Raw genomic sequence first — 16,651 nt, 5'->3', positions numbered from 1 at the left:
TTATGATGAAATACCAAAGTGACATCTCCAAGATAGGAGACTCGTCACCAGAGTAGGAGACTCCAGATTTTGTTGTCTCACAATTAGACAGCCCACAGTAAATGAAAATAGGTTTAAAAAGGTCAACAATACAACAGAGCACACTTGAAAACAGCTCACAAAAAAAGTAAGGAGAAGAGTTGCATATTGTTTGCATCATCCCTTCCCTTAGGCCAGCACCTCTCAGCAGCAAGAGGAAATTCCCCAGCTTGAGACATTTTCCCTTGCTGGAAAAAAGAGAAAAAATGACTAAAAGAGACAACAGGATCAGTGACCAGTTTCTCCAGCCTTTCAGAACATTGCACAAATGACCTGCTTTGCTTTCACCCTTCCCAGAGAAGAGCAGAGCCGAGACATCTAGAGACAACTAGGAACAAAGAAGAAGGGCAGGGACTACCAGTGTCAACCACGCAGCAGGAGTGACTATGGTTCTCTGTATCCTCCTCTGCAGAAAACCCCAGAAACTTTGCTATGACGAAACCAAGTGCCAGCATAGTCATTGAGCAACCTCTGAAAATTTTGGTGCTGATCACTCCCCAGGGTTCTACATTAGCAGACTCCAGTGCCCTAAGTCCTATCTTCCCCCTCAACCCCCAAAAGAGCTGCTCCAGCCAGTGATGCCCTGAGACCCAGGATTCACACTGGCTGCCAGCCCCGATCTTTTTGGCTGGGTATGTGCAAAACCCCATCCCAGACCCTTGCAGCTGCTCTATACTACATCAGTGGAAAGCGGTAGGTATAATGTGCTTTTGTAGCTACACAAACATACACACACAGCTATCTGTCTTTATCTGTATTTATCTGTCATCTGCCTATATCATCTGACCTGTTATCATCTATCTACATACCAAAGTGTGGATTTACACTGATAATTTAGTTGGTGACTCCGCAGGGTTTAGTCTAGTTTCTCAGTCTCTGAACCTGTGACTTCTTCTCCAATGGTGAGAATGCCAGCTTCCATCATCCTTTCTATATTATTACTTGATCAATCCTCCTTTATGTACCCAATCCACAATGCATCCCTTTCCACTCACGATGCCCTCTCACCCTACTAGCCACCACCACAAGTGAGTATTTTGGTTTCCCTTACCAGTGAAAGTGAAAGGGGCTTCCCTGATAGCTCAGTTGGTAAAGAATCTGCCTGCAGTGCAGTAGACCTTGGTTCGATTTCTGGGTCAGGAAGATCCCCTGGAGAAGGGAAAGGCTACCCACTCCAGGATTCTTGGGCTTCCCTTGTGGCTCAGCTGGTAAAGAATCTGCCTGCAATGCAGGAGACCTGGGTTCAATCCATGGGTTGGGAAGATCTTGAGAAGGGAAAAGCTACCCAGTCCAGTACTCTGGCCTGAAGAATTCTATGGACTCTATAGTCCATGGGGTCTCAGAGAGTCGGACATGACTGAGCTACTTTCACTTTCACTTTACCAGTGCCCGGCTGCCAACCCTATGGAAACCCTCCCCTCCCTACTCGGTCTCTGACTTGGAGCCACTGTCCTCCTTCTCTGGCCCCACCCTGACGTGTGAGGCTGCCCACCTTCTGTGGCCCACCTTCGGGTTTAGGACTGGAATGTCCAGGAAGAGACAGCAAGCAGGGGAAGGAGAGGGGAGGGAAGGGACAGGAAAGGGAAGAGATGGCAGGCAGGGGAAGGAGAGGCGAGGGAAGGGGCAGGAAAGGGAAAGGAAGAGCCACGTGCAGCTTCTGACCCCACTGAAACTGACCAGTGCGTGTAGCCTTTCTCCCAATCAACTGATCAATCAGCCACCTTTAATTCAACATTCATGGTGTTAAGGCAGTTGCAGGAGTCCTACCCTACTGCCTCCAACCGCACTAGAGCTGCCCAGTTAGTGCCACTGCTGATGCTATGTGGACCCAGGATCCACACCAGCAGCCAATCTTTTTCAATGCGCATGTGCAAAACACCATCGGAGGGCCCTGCAGATGCCCAGATGCCTAAAGCCAGTCCTTACTACTGTCACTCAACTGTACTGACACCTGCCCACAGCTAACCTCTGCAGCCACACACCTGCCCACTGCCAGGCTCAAGCCCGAGCACAGCAATGAAGACCCAGGGGAGCAAAAAATAAAATAAATAAATTACTTTTAATAGATAGTCTTTCCATAAACGGTGCTGGAGCAAATCATACATTTAGATGCAAAAAAAAAAAAGCAAGCTTAACCTCACATGTTACACAGAAACACAAAATGGATTATAGACTTAAAGGTAAAACATAAAATGATTTAATGTTTAGGGACAAAATAGGAGAAAATCTGCAATGCCTAAGATATTTTGGACTTGACAACAAAGGCAAAATCCATAAAAGGGAAAACTGATAAATCACTCATCAAAATTTAAAGAGCAATATTTGCTATGCTAAAGATCCTGATAAGAGGAAAAAACAAGCTACTTGCCACAAATATAAAAAAAATAGTAAGAAGGAGCCTTGTAGGGATGGAATAGTTCTGTACATTGATTGTCATGGTAGCTACAAAATCTACATCTAGGACTCATTTTCACAGAGCAAAACATACAAAATGAGTGAGCATGAAACTGAAGAAATGACAATATGCTCTGTGGATGGTATGAATGTCAGTTTTCTGCTTTGAAACTGTAGTCTAATTAATCAATGTATTGCCATTGGAGGGATCAGAATGAAATGTACATGACATCCAGCCTCTCTGTGTTTTTCTCTTTTAACAACATCCTGTGAATTTATAATATATTTCAAAATGCATATCTAACAAACAAATTGCAAATTAAAAAAAATGGATGCCTACCCTCCGGTTTGTGAAGACAGAATAACATTCTTTCACTAGTACTGTTTTGATCATGTCTGGATCCGTGATAACCAACAGAGGATGTTTACCTTCAAAAATCCTGTGTAGGGAAAACAGAGCTGATTAAACTTAAGGAGCCATTTTCTGCAGCTGGAGCCATACCTGGAAGTCCAGATGTTTATCTTAACATTACATAATCCATCCTTCTAAGGTCATCATTAAAAATACCATGAAAACACTACTAATTCTAGGTCATGGGTATATGGGTATTTCCTATATCATTTTCCATAATTTTTATAGGTTTAATGTATTTCATTGGAGAAGGCAATGGCACCCCACTCCAGTACTCTTGCCTGGAAAATCCCATGGATGGAAGAGCCTGGTGGGTTGCAGTCCATGGGGTCGCTAAGACTCAGACACGACTGAGCGGCTTCACTTTCACTTTTCACTTTCATGCATTGGAGAAGGAAATGGCAACCCACTCCAGTGTTCTTGCCTGGAGAATCCCAGGGACGGGGGAGCCTGATGGGCTGCCGTCTCTGGGGTCGCACAGAGTCGGACACGACTGGAGCGACTTAGCAGCAGCAGCAATGTATTTCATTATCAAGAAAAAAGTTAGGTTAGTAAATAACTGAAGAAAGCAAATTATCTGAAAATTAAAAAATAATTAAGGGGAGACCATCTACTCAGTCATTTTTGGAGATGTACCCAAAGCATGAAAATACATATAATATTAGATGAAAACTGTAGACACATCTATCATAAATATGTAACAATATATCTGCAAATGGAAGAAGATTTGGAATGCTTCACAACTGACAGTGGGATTATGAAAGATTTTCTCTTTTGTCCTATTTTCTAAAATTTGCTTATTAGTTAATATTTTTTAAGGAAAAATTTTAAATAGTGAGATCTCCTTGGTAGCATCAAGTTCAGGATAATCTGAACAAAAGGAAAAAGAGAATGAAAAAAAATCAGAAAAGCATGTATAACTCATCTTTTAAATATTTTCTTTTCATTACATGGGTCCCATGGGCCTCAGGCTCCATGTCAGTGACATCCATCACCAGCTTGGCAGGCCCACATTTGACCCACCTATCACACAAAGCTGACTCCTCAGATGTGACATGTCACTGTTTGACCTGATCTCCTGACTGTCAGGATGTCCCTTCATGGGAATGGGCCACTGGAATGACATTTACTCTGAGTTATTTACTGTCTTCTGATATTTTGGTTTCATTATCAATCACTTACAATGGCTAGAACTAATTGGAAGATTTTCTACATGTTCCCTTAATTAAAGAGATTTAGGATTAAAAATAAATGATGTTTGGTGCCATCCTAAAATGTTCTAAGAAAACAAAGGTTTTAGAAATTATCACTGGTATTTATGCTCACAAATCTATAAAATGCTAATATAAAAGTCAGTTTTTGGTTGCTTAAGGGAAGTAGGAAGTGTGTTTTTGGTAAAAAGGGTATGAGGAATGAAATTGCATTTTGTGAAGGGAAAAGGAAGTAAGCCTAACTTACAGGTGGCTTTTTAGATGGACGTCGACAGTAATGGGTACAGAAAGGGATAAGGTTTGTGAAAAGCCAACCCTGAGGAAAAGTTTTGTATATGGTTATGCTAGGTAGTTAGAGTAGGGAAAAAGAGTCCAAAATGGCAGTGTCTAAAAGACAAGGAAGGGAAAAGCCTGTGAAAATAGAACAAAGGAAGGTCCGAGGACCAGGATGAAGACCTCAAGTAGAACAAACAGCACTCCTGGCTAAGCCCAGTTTGCATAGGGCAGGCCCAGGGGGAGGAAGAAACATAAAAAGAGGAGCCAAAGCGCCTGCTCTCTCTCTCTCTCCCGCACGCTGGCGCGCTCCTCCACTCTCTTCTCTTCTCTTCTCTTCGTGTCTTTGGGTTGGCATGCCCTCACGCTTTGAGGATGGATTCTCCTGCTATCTTCTAAATAAAATAGAGCCATAACACTGATTTGCCTAAGAGCTATAACATGGTTTGTCCAAGACCCGAGAGCTGTGACGCACCGAGGGCTTTAATGTCCGTCGCTCCAAATCTTTGTTGTGGATGAGACAGAACCGAGGAGCGTACACTCGCCTGACAGTTAGGACTAAGTTTGGGGCTTCCCTGGTGGCTCAGATGGTAAAGCGTCTGCCTGCAATGCTGGAGACCCGGGTCCCTGGGTCAGGAAGATCCCCTGGAGAAGGAAATGGCAACCCACTCCTGTACTCTTGCCTGGAAAAGTCCATGGACAGAGGAGCCTTGTAGGCTACAGTCCATAGGGTCGCAAAGAGTCAGACACGACTGAACGACTTCACTTCACTTCTACATGTTCCCTATTCCTCCTTTAATTCCACAGAAGAATTTCAAATCGTTTTGTGATCACACATAAAAATTACGGAGAAACACTGCGCTTACTTCTGCCCATTTCCAAAGGCTGTTATAAAACTCAGAGGGTGTAAGTGGGTGTCAAGAGCATTTAGTGCTGAAGCAGTGACAGGAGGGATTGAGGAGGCACTTAATCTGCTCTTCCACCTGACTGACCATATTACTTGGACGATTCTCTTCTTCCCCTCATGGTTTTGCAACAACACTTGGGTGGATAAGAGATAGTGGTTTCAGGTGACCCTTTATATTCATGATGTCACTCCCGTCTTAATAATTTCTCTCACTAACAGTCACAATTCAGGTATTTGAACTCACCTCAGATCATAGTGATTCTGTGTACAGGTGAGTGGGGTCAAACTCTATATTTATAACAGGTTTTCCCAGGTGCTCCTCATACATCCATGCATGAGAACCATTTTCTAAAAGAGAACTGGGATCCACCATGAAAAACGGACTCCAGCCCGAGCTCACAGGTACTAAGCATTGGAGGGGCAGCTGGAGCTGGGCCAGTAGTGTCCCAGTGCTATGTATTCTTCCCACTCAAGCAGGTCGACATTTGGGGCCATGGCAACTCACAGGTTCCCATGGTTTCTGAGGGCCTCATGAGAGAAGATGAAGAGGTCCGGACAGGTAGAGCCTCTGCCACTTGCTGTTGGCAAAGAAGCACCACAAGACACCTCTCCCTCTGCTCTCACCAAACCTCCAACAACTCCTAAAGCCCACCTGACAGACTCTGGGTTAGATATATATACCCTACATCTCCTCAAAATCGGAGAAAAACAGTGGATAAAACAATCATTGAATACAATTCTACTGGAAAATCTTACCTGAAACAATTAAAAAACAAACAAACAAACTCCATACATGCAGAGAAAGTAAAAAGCTGAGCAGATATGATTTCCCATTATGTTAACCTATAACCCTCATCTATTTTTCCAAACTGCTAAGTCGCTTCAGTTGTGTCCAACTCTGTGCGACCCCATAGACGGCAGCCCACCAGGCTCCCCCGTCCCTGGGATTCTCCAGGCAAGAACACTGGAGTGGGTTGCCATTTCCTTCTCCAATGCATGAAAGTGAAAAGTGAAAGTGAAGTCGCTCAGTTGTGTCTGACTCTTCGCAACCCCATGTACTGCAGCCTACCAGGCTCCTCTGTCCATGGGGTTTTCCAGGCAAGAGTACTGGAGTGGGGTGCCATTGCCTTCTCGGAAGCTTTACAGCAAATGACTTCATTCCAAGAAGCTCTGGACTGAGAGTGCCCTCCACACCACCAGGGGGAGGGCAGGATTATTATAACAAGTGTGTCCGATTGGAATTTTCAGAATACTCACCCCCACATTTTCCCATACTTTTTAAAACATTCTTCATCAAACTCACAAACACCCTATAAGGAAAAACAATATTACATTATTAATATCCTGTATTGAACCCTATCTCTAATTCACAAAACTACTATTTTTCACTGGCAGTTGGAGGGAAGATCTTATTCACAAATGTCTTAAGGGAAAGGAGAGAAAACAGAGGAGATATTTGTAACTGACAATTTAAAATCACTCTTGAATATTCTTTGAATATTATAGACACTAAACACTTACCCCTGTCAGTGAATACTAATTACTCCTCGTCTTCTGAAGGCTTTTTATTGTGCATGTGTTGTCTAAAATCTCTTAATCTCTAATCCACCATGGACATTTGAGAAAACTGGAAATGAGGGAAGTAAGGGTTTCCTGCACACACTTTCCTCTCCTAGTGTAACAGCCTTTTCATTTCTCTCATGAGCTCTTCCTAGAATTTCAGCAGAATAAGGAAGCTAAAGCACCAGTAATGTCTTCTAATCTCGCAGATTTAAAGACGTCTAAGGGGTGTGTGTTCCATGAGAAAGTAAATGAGTGATTGAATGAATGACAAAGTGGACTCGCCTTCTAGTTTTCCAGCTCAACGCAGAAAAGATGGGGCGATGCCACAAATATACAAAGAACAGTGCGTTTTAAACACCTGGCCTGAGTTTTTACTTCTATAACTTAAAAAAAGCCTGTCCCTAAGTTTCTATCATGATATTTAATGCTTTACCAAGTAAATGAAGGTCCCAGAAATGTGAGTTGGGGTGCATCTACTATGGAGTTCACCTGGGAAAGGTGGAGAGGAAATTACTGCTTCTTCAGATGGAAAAATGTTCAGGAAATTCTGAGGCAGTAACGAGACAGTGAAGACCTCAGTTGGGAGAATCAGGATCTGAGAAACAAGCCTCATGTCTGCAGGACAGGAAATCTAAGCCAGAGAGCAGCCCGCATACAGGGCTCTGCCCCTGCACATCATAATGCAGCTCACGACCTTCAGTTCAGGGGCCAGGCCCTGGGGGAGGCATCAGAGCTGAATGAATATCAGAATTCACAGTCCATCTGCCACCTGGTACATTCCTTTCAGTTAAATTAAACTTCTAATAATTTTGTCAAATCATATCCGTTCTAGTGATTTTTGTATATGTGATTCTGCCTTATTTTGTAAAAAACTTCACAACTTATTTAGTGGTTAAATATCTGATAAATAGACAACCTTGCCTCAGTTACACTCATTCCCTGCTCAAACTCATCCATGAGTTGCCTGCTTTGAAGGCACAGAAAAAGCAGAAAGTTTTTGGTCCATTTTTTATATCCCCAAAGATGTCATGTGTAGCAAGAGGTAGAGCATAAAATGGGGGGGGGGGGGAACCCACAGGCATTAGCAGTTCCTGAGAGAATCCAAGTATGTACAAATTACCTGATACATTAGAATTGAAGCATCCAAGCAATTCAGGAGAAAGGAGAAAAAAGGGTACCCAGAGCTTATGCTACCAACAGGACTCGTCTAACTATACTGTACACTGCTTAATGAGCCACAACCAGGCATCCCTTCATGCTTTTCTCCTGATAATTAGTAGGACTTTGCCTTGCTGGGAATCTGCACCTGGCAGAGAGAAGATCTTCTTCACAAAGCTTATAAGATGGAACTTCAAGTCCTGTGCTGACTCAGTCAAGAGAGCTCAACTGTCTGAGGAGGCAAACCTGAGGCTCTTAACAGCCGACAATAGAGGCCTGGGGTATAGAAGGCATGTGTGGGTGGGGCCTATGATGTGATTTCTGGGAAATATCAAAACTGACAACTGCCTACTGAGGAGGAGAATTTTACTATGGAAGTCAGCTGGGATTTGCAACCATAGGAAGCCAAAAAGGGACATCAAGCAATATGCACCTTTCGGTAGGATAGAACGTTTCCGAAAAGAGGCAGAGGTCTTGGGCCAGGAACCCCCAGCTTCTTAAACAGTCCATGTGAATAAGTTCCATATCTATAAAGTGAAAGAGAAAATCCAGGTCAGGGATTGTGGAATAAGTGCTGGAGCTGGCTAGTCACTGATTCAGAACTGGAACCATCAGCCTACAGAAGCAACATGTAGGTGATAAATACCAGCAATTCCAAAAGCAGTAATTACTTTTGTTGATCATGTTCTTTCCATCCTCCACAGTGAGACCATAAATAGCAGCTGAAATCTTGATGTCCCAATCCTATAGAGTGGATGCTTGATAAATGTTTATAATTTCAGAGCTTCTGAGAGGTTTATGCTATAATTCCTCCAAAAATATCATTCATATGTATTTAGTAAGTGGATTCTTAGTGGTTCCACTAAAGTGGTTTAGAGATTCTCATTCTAGATACAAAGGGGAAATTTTCCTGTCTCAAACATGAGATTTTGGTTATCTGTGTCCACCCAATGACAGAGTTACTAGACTCTACCTTGGCCTGTTCTTATCCTTTTCTTTTCCTCTGATGTTTTGTTGTTTAGTCACTCAGTCATTTCCAACTCATTGTGACCCTATGGACTGCAACATGCCAGGCTTCACTGTCCTTCACTATCTCCTAGAGTTTGCTCAAACCCATGTTCATTGAGTCAGTGATTCTACCCAACCATCTCATCCTCCGTGCCAATCTTTTCGAGCGTCAGGTTCTTTTCCAATGAGTAAGTTCTTCCCATCAAGTGGCCAATGCATCAGAGCTCCCTCCATGATCTGACCTCATTTTAAGATCTGATTCTTCTTAATTCTGTCTTCAAGAGCAGGACTTAAAGCAAGCAGAGTGTTCTTATCTGCAGAATGAAAACTGATTCAAGGCTTCCATTGCCATCATAGAAATTGAGCACCTTTCAGCTACACCCATGGCTCTGTGTTCAAGCAATTTGATTGACTTGAACTACAAATAAGTTGTAGTGATTGACTCTTTTGTTCCCTGAAACTGTATAAATGAATCAATGACTAAAGGATCCATCTCCAGACCATTCCCAACCTCATGGCATCAGGTCCACCAACTACGCGCTAAGCCCACTGCCTGATTTACATTCATTTTTCTAAAGACGCTCAATCACAAAGCCTCTGCACTTCAACTATCTTAAAAAACAATCAAGCTGGTGCTCCCTATGGCATAGGTGCTCCCTATGGCAGGCCTGCCTGCAGCTTATCTTTCATGTATTACATGTGCAAGCCCACAACTCCAGGTTCTAGATCTTTGCAAGCCTGCTCATTCTGGTGTTGCTGAGAAACGACAGAGTGCAGGAAAAGAGAGGCTGAAGGAAGAGACTGCCATCAATGGTTTAAATGTGAACTTGCTAGGCCTCCAAGGCTAACTCTGTAGAGTTAAATTAGTAAGGTATGGTTGAGCATGCTGTGTGTAAATGGTTCATAATGCCCTACAGGCACTTTCAACAAAGAGATATCGGGGTTCCCAGTCTTCAGTTACCTTCCCATGTAGAGCAAAAGACACTTTGTGTGACAAAAAATGAGTGACCATAAAAAACTTCAGAATATTAAATTAAGATATTGTCTCTCCTTTTTGGAAGGGAGCCTTTAAGGTGGCACAGGTTCAAATTTCTGTACAAATCCAACAATCTTACAATATGTGATAAGAGAAACCCAAAAAATTTCACAGACGGACCTATGCTGGAAGTGCACAGAGGTACCTTGGCCAAGCGCAGCTGGCTATATCTCTCTCTCCTCCAGAGCAAGTGGTGGAGGTGTGGGCACCAACTGCCACAAAAGGGGTGGCCTGGGCTATTCCCACCCCAGTTGCTTCCCCTTTTGTTTGTCTTCCTTTCCTGTTTCTCTTCACAAACAGGGCAAGTCAGTTTCTGCTTCTGAACCTTCAGTGTGCTACATGAACTCAAAAAGTGAGGCCAAGCAATTGAGTAACCATGTTGGCAACACAGGTCCCACAGAGAGCTCTGGTATAGTGTCTGAACTCACATAGTTCCACCAAGGCAGCAGGTGGACTGAGTGAATTATTTGGCTTCTTTCTAGCTCTTCACTTTTTGGTTCGTGCAGTAATGCTATTTTGGGTAAAAAGGAAGGGGCTAAAGATAAAGCCAACATTTTTATAGTCTTTACATCCTGTCGGCCTAACAAGAGCATTGCCTGCAGCGGCTGATTCCTGGCTGCACCAGCGCCTTCTCAGGCTACAGGGATGTTTGCCTGGTGGGACACTAGCTGGTACCAGCCCCACTGTCAGACGGACCTGACACCGTCTGACTGAGGTTGTGTCTTGTCCCCAGGCTTCCAGCAAATGAGATGCCAACCCTGTTGACCTTCTGTGGGACCAGGTCTGAGGAATAACTCTAGGGGTTCTGCTCTGAGGAAAGAGGAATATTCTCCCCTCCATCCCGATCTCTCTCTGGATGCCTCTCATATCATCACCAGCTCCCAGGCATGTATACTCATCTGCCCTGAAGACTAAAATAGCTTGCTGGACATGCATATTTAAAAGGGTATATCACAGGAATATTTTACTACACTAGATTCATATTCCAGGCAGTATTCTAGAGGGCGAATTTATTTACATACCTTTCTAGGTACTGGACAGCAGTCCTCTTTTATCCTTCAGGGAAAAACCACATGCTGGAAATACTCATCAATTTTTTAAATCTAGTCCTAAATAGAATGAAGTTAAACTGTACCACATAATTTTATAATATCAGACAGAAAATATGTTGCTGCAATACCTTAATTTCCTAATATTTCTTTCAAGTAATTAAAATGAGGTTAATATTACCCACGTACATGTCATCATGATTTCCTACACTTAGTGAAAATGAAATTGACAGAACCCAAATGTGATTTGTAGGGGTATCTCTAATCACTCATTGGAAGTAATTCCTGTCCCAACCTAATGCATGATAACAGAATCTCAACATTGAAAGGAATTTTTCTGCTAGATGGTTTTTTTTTTATTATTATTTTATTTTTTAACTTTACAATATTGTATTGGTTTTGCCATATATCAACATGAATCTGCCACAGGTATACACGTGTTCCCCATCCTGAACCCTCTTCCCTCCTCCCTCCCCATACCATCCCTCTGGGTCGTCCCAGTGCACCAGCCCCAACCATCCAATATCGTGCATCGAACCTGGACTGGTGACTCATTTCATATATGATATTATACATGTTTCAATGCCATTCTCCCAAATCATCCCACCCTCTCCCTCTCCCACAGAGTCCAAAAGACTGTTCTATACATCAGTCTCTATTTTGCTGTCTCGTATAAAGGGTTATTGTTACCATTCCTTATATATGCGTTAGTATACTGTATTGGTGTTTTTCTTTCTGGCTTACTTCAACCTCCTGTGCCATACTTATTAGGGAAAAATCACTTAAAATCCAAACTGAACTCTGGGGCTTGTGCCTCTTGTAGATTTAGTAGATTTCAAATCACAGGGAAAATAAATTTGTACACTGATTCTAACTCATCCAGAGATTGAAAGAAAAGGTGAAAAAAATGAATATAATTTTAAATTTTCTACAAAGTCTCCTCAAATCTTAAGATTTCTCATTTGGAACTAGATAATTTCTGCAGAGTACAGGGTGGGGGAATTGAGTCTTAGGAATGGATGCCCTTAGGAGGGGTGCAGAAAAGGAGGAGGGGCACAGAAAAGGGGGAGGGATGGGTATGAAAAAAAGGGTGCTTGTTCTCAGGCCTCCAAACAAAGTCGGGGTGCACCCGGTGCCTTGTGTAAATGACACCTGGAAAGAGGGTCTGGAGCAGGAGCTCCTGAGTGACAAAGGGGCCAAACATTCCTCAGGATTCCTGCAGCAGGTACAGAATCCAGAAGTCAGAGAATGAAACAAAACCCAGGTTACTGCTTGCCTCCAGGATTCCCAGCATGGGAATCAGTGAGGACTATGCTGTACACAGGCCAGTTGTTTTTAATTTTCCCTTGATGGACTCTGGTTGACTACTCTAGGTCCATGCAAACTGGCAGTCAATCAGAGGGTCATTCTCAGGAGCAAGTAATGTCACAAACCCTCCTAACAATGCTAACAGCAACTTGGGAGGAAAGTTAACTCCTTCAACAGATGTGGGTAAGATCGATAATAACCCATTTGGTGCCCATAGCACATGATGCTTGAGCAACTTCCCTTCCATTTACTTTGAACTTTAAAAAACTAAGGGAACCCCCTTTTCTGCTTAGCACCCCAAGATCCAGGTTACAGAGAAGAAGAGCCTAACAGTTACTCACAGATAGAGGAGCACCAGGCTGATAGCCAGGAGAACCCAGGTTTCCACGGAAAAGTTTGGGATTAGCTCCATGGCCACTTTTCTTGGCGATTCCCTCCTCTGAGTTTCCTTTCAGCTGTGTGTGATGTTCTCTGCCTGCCTCTCAGTGTGAAGCTTCTGTTCACTTCAGGTGGAGATTCAGTGCGGTTGGGAGATTTATGTGCTTAGAAAGGAGGTGGAGCTGGAGCTGCAACCAACAGAAGGGCCACCTGGTCTCCACCTGCAGGAGCCCTCTCTGCCTTAGTAGTTGGCCGAGCATCACACACACTTCAGTTTGACCTCCCTTGAGTTCATATTCTGTAGGAAATCAATAAACAACTCAATGTTATCAGTAAGCCCAAAGGTTGTAGAAACTCAAATAAAGCCACTGGCTTTAATTTTCCTCTAAACTGCCCCATGTCTATTGTTGCCTGCAGTCCAAAATGTTTGAAATCCTTCAAACAAGATGGTGGTGGTGGTTTAGTTGCTAAGTCATGTCCCACTCTTTGTGACCCCATGGAAGCAGCCCAACAGGCTCCTCTGTCCATGGGATTTCCAGGCAAGAATACTGGAGTCAGGTGCCATCTCCTCCTCCACAGGGTCAAACAAGATAGCTGTGCTGATTGTTACTCATACAATTCTTTTTTCTGCCTAGAAATGCTCCTGTGTCCCTTGTAGGCTCTTAAACTTTTCCAAATAAAGCTTAGACAGAACATCTGTGTTAGAAATTTCCCAAACCAACCTCCTCCAACAGATATAACAATTTCCTCCTCTGGGGAACTGTCCCCTGCACACAATCCTACTATCTCCCACACCACAGTCAGTTTCCATACCTAGTTTCCTCAGTGGATCAAGAGCTTGGGCACATGCTGGATACTAGCCACAGTCATGTCCCAGGTACCTAGCAGACTGCTTTCTGCAGAGTGCGCATCCCAAATGGTAGATGGACTGAATTGGTAGAGGTAAGACCACTGGGCACCTGTGTGCCCTCTCCCTGTGGCTCTTTGGTGACCATGCCATCTTCCTGAATTGTTGACACACCAAGAGGGCCTGGCTGGGCCTTGGTCACTGTCTCTGTATTTTCAGGAGAATCCACCAGGATCCTGTTGACAAGAGGGCCCCAGAAGGAGAGGCAGAACATGGAGGAGAGGGTGATGGCTGCACCAACGGTATCAATTCAGGCTCATTCCTGTCCCACCCTCAGAGCATTCTGCAAGTCAGATTCTAGATCAAAGAATGGTCCTCTCTCTCTAGAAAGGCTGCAATCCAAGATCAAAGGGTGTAAAGAGAGAGAAAAAAGCAGCCTGATGGCCAAGAGGACCCCAACGTGCTTAGCCACCAGTGATGTGGCATGTACCACAACAGGACTCCAAAAAGATCACATAAGGGGATGTTATCTCTAGGGTACATGGGGTGTTGATGGGTCAGAGCAGATGGGTTCCCACTTCTGGACACAAAGAGAATTTGGGGGCTTCCCCAGTGGCACTAGTGGTAAAAGAAAAAAAAAAAAAACCCACTTGCCAATGTAGAATACCTAAGAGACACAGGTTCAATCCCTAGAATGGGAAGATCCCCTGGAGGTGGTAATAGCAACCAACTCCAGTATTCTTGCCTGGAGAAATCCATGCCAGAGGAACCTGGATGGCTACAGTCCACAGCATCACAAAGAGTTGGACACTACTGAGGGAATTTAGCATGCACAGACAGGGAATTTTTATTGGGTAACAAGGAGCTGATACTGAGGAGGCCTAGAGTAGCAGTTGGTATCACCTGCTGGTAGGCCAACCCTGTGCACTTTAATCACTTCAATCATATCTGCCTCTGTGACCCATGGGCTGTAGCCTTCCAGGCTCCTCTGTCCCTGGGATTCTCCAGGCAAAGATACTGGAGTGGGTTGCCATGCCCTCCTCCAGGGAATTTTCCCAATGCAGGGATCAAACCAGCGTCTCTTATGTCTCCTGCAATGACAGACAAGTTCTTAACTACTAGGGCCACCTGGGAAGCCCAGGTCTCCCTCTACCCTCGCTGAATTCCTGATGGGAGCAGGATGAGGGCTGAGCATCAGGAAATTACACTGGCTCGTTATCAATACTTTAAACCATGTCCTATGTCTGTGAGACCTGAATAACCATGGATTACGTGAAAAACAAAACCTCAAAGGTTCTTAAAACTTAATAGAAACACAAGACATGTGTTTGTGCACTTCCTTCTCCCTTTATCCTTTCTCACTTTCACTCCTTTGCAGAAAGTGATACTCATCTCTTGCAATCTCTAGGGTGAGGTAGGGGGATGTTCTTTCTGACCCACACACATCTCACCGTGAAGAAACACACAGACATGTCCCTCACTCTGGCCTGAGAGTTCCTTGTCTGTCCCATACTGGCCAGAGTGGGTGGAAGTCTCATTAGTAAAATGCAGCAAGTCCGAACTATCTCTCCTGCACTCTTTTATTTCCTTGGGAGCTTCTCATGGAGCATGAAATTTCTACCATCAGAGTTTGTCATCTTAGGGTTCACTTCTTCCAGGAGGCCTCTGTTAAAATCCACATCCAATGAGAATTGAAATGTCTGAACACATTTATCTGTCCATTGCTTCAATCCAAGTGAGTTAATTCAGGCGCTGGTATTGTGCTGGACTGTGGGCTAGAAGCCATCCAGTCCCCTCCCTGGGGAGCAGCCTCCAGTGGAGGGAGTGAGACACACAACCAAGCTTAGTATGGGGCATACCTCTGGAATCCTTGGGGAAATGGAGCCCTAGAGAGAGGCAGCAAAGAAGAGAAATGAACGGAAGCTTGAGTACCAACAAAGGACAGACCTGGGGAGCTGGAAGAGAATCCTCAGGGAAAGTCAGAAAGTCCAAGGAATTTTGATACATTTCTGCCCCCTTTGGGTACCTTCCCTGGGTACTGTTGGGGCTTCCCTGGTGGCTCAACTGTAAACAATCTGCCTGCAATGCAGGAGACCCAGGCTCGATCCCTGGGTCAGGAAGGTCCCCCTGGAGAAGGGAATGGCTACCCACTCCAGCATTCCTGCCTGGAGAATCCCATGGCCAGAGGAGCCTGATGGACTACTACCATGGTGTTGCAAAGAGTGGGACATGATTGAATGATTAAGCACACGCACACATGGCATAGTTTTAAAGAGGGTCATGCTACAATCCTCCATTTACAGATAGAAAGTGAGCCTTAGTGACTGCAAGTGGCTTCCCAACAGCTATTGATCAAAACATGTTATAAATAATATGAAGAAAGATGACAAGTCTTCTGCTCTGAAATGCCGATATTCAACATTTGCTGATTCATGATGAGAGTCACTGTGTGAAATAGTGAGACCCAAGGCTGAAGCAGCACATTGGTCACAATTCTGGCTCTGTCTCCATGTCTACCCCTGCCCAGGGGCTCCCCCATGGGTCTGCAGAACCCGGACTTCATGTCACCTCAGCAGGAACAAGGACAGGTGCTTGTCATGAGGACCCACCTGTCTGTATTCTCCACTGAGAGGAACACAAAATACATCCCCATGAAGAGATTACAGTGTCATCTGATAACTACTGACAACTTAATTCACTCAGCTAAACCCACAGCCTTTCTTATTCTTCTTGAAAACAAAACCCTTGTGGAAACTACATACTTTTACCTTCCTCCAAAACATGCCAATATGATGGTTTTCTCACTAAGCCTTACATGCCATCACCTTCCCAATTCACCTCAGGGCCCGGTCCAGCTGGTTGGAATCTGTCTAGTGTCAATAATCTAGTCAAGTCCTGGGAAAAATGTGTAGCCAGAGCCACATCCTGCTGCTGCTGCTAAGTTGCTTCAGTCGTGTCCGACTCTGTGCGACCCCATAGACAGCAGCCCATCAGGCTCCCCCATCCCTGGGATTCTCCAGGCAAGAACA

At 44.2% G+C, this 16,651-nt stretch overlaps 1 protein-coding gene across 2 annotated transcripts in view; it reads right to left on the bottom strand.

The window, feature by feature from the left end:
* The window catches only part of LOC113883746 (cytochrome P450 3A24-like), a 42,571-nt gene extending 29,655 nt beyond the window's left edge, over window positions 1-12,916 (bottom strand). For both annotated transcript variants that reach the window (XM_027527710.1, XM_027527711.1), the window contains exons 1-4: window positions 12,739-12,916; window positions 8,430-8,523; window positions 6,533-6,585; window positions 2,813-2,912 (exon numbers count right to left, since the gene is read on the bottom strand). In XM_027527710.1, the coding sequence (XP_027383511.1) occupies window positions 2,813-2,912; window positions 6,533-6,585; window positions 8,430-8,523; window positions 12,739-12,809 (318 nt within the window). In that variant the 5' untranslated portion in view covers window positions 12,810-12,916. The remainder of the gene's footprint in view (window positions 1-2,812; window positions 2,913-6,532; window positions 6,586-8,429; window positions 8,524-12,738) is intronic.
* Between the last annotated feature and the right edge of the window lie 3,735 nt (window positions 12,917-16,651).

This window comes from Bos indicus x Bos taurus, chromosome 25, assembly GCF_003369695.1.
Source record: "Bos indicus x Bos taurus breed Angus x Brahman F1 hybrid chromosome 25, Bos_hybrid_MaternalHap_v2.0, whole genome shotgun sequence".
NCBI classification, from domain to species: Eukaryota; Metazoa; Chordata; class Mammalia; order Artiodactyla; family Bovidae; genus Bos; species Bos indicus x Bos taurus.
Note: the sequence above shows the minus strand (reverse complement) of the source record. Positions and strands in the feature narration are given on the sequence as shown.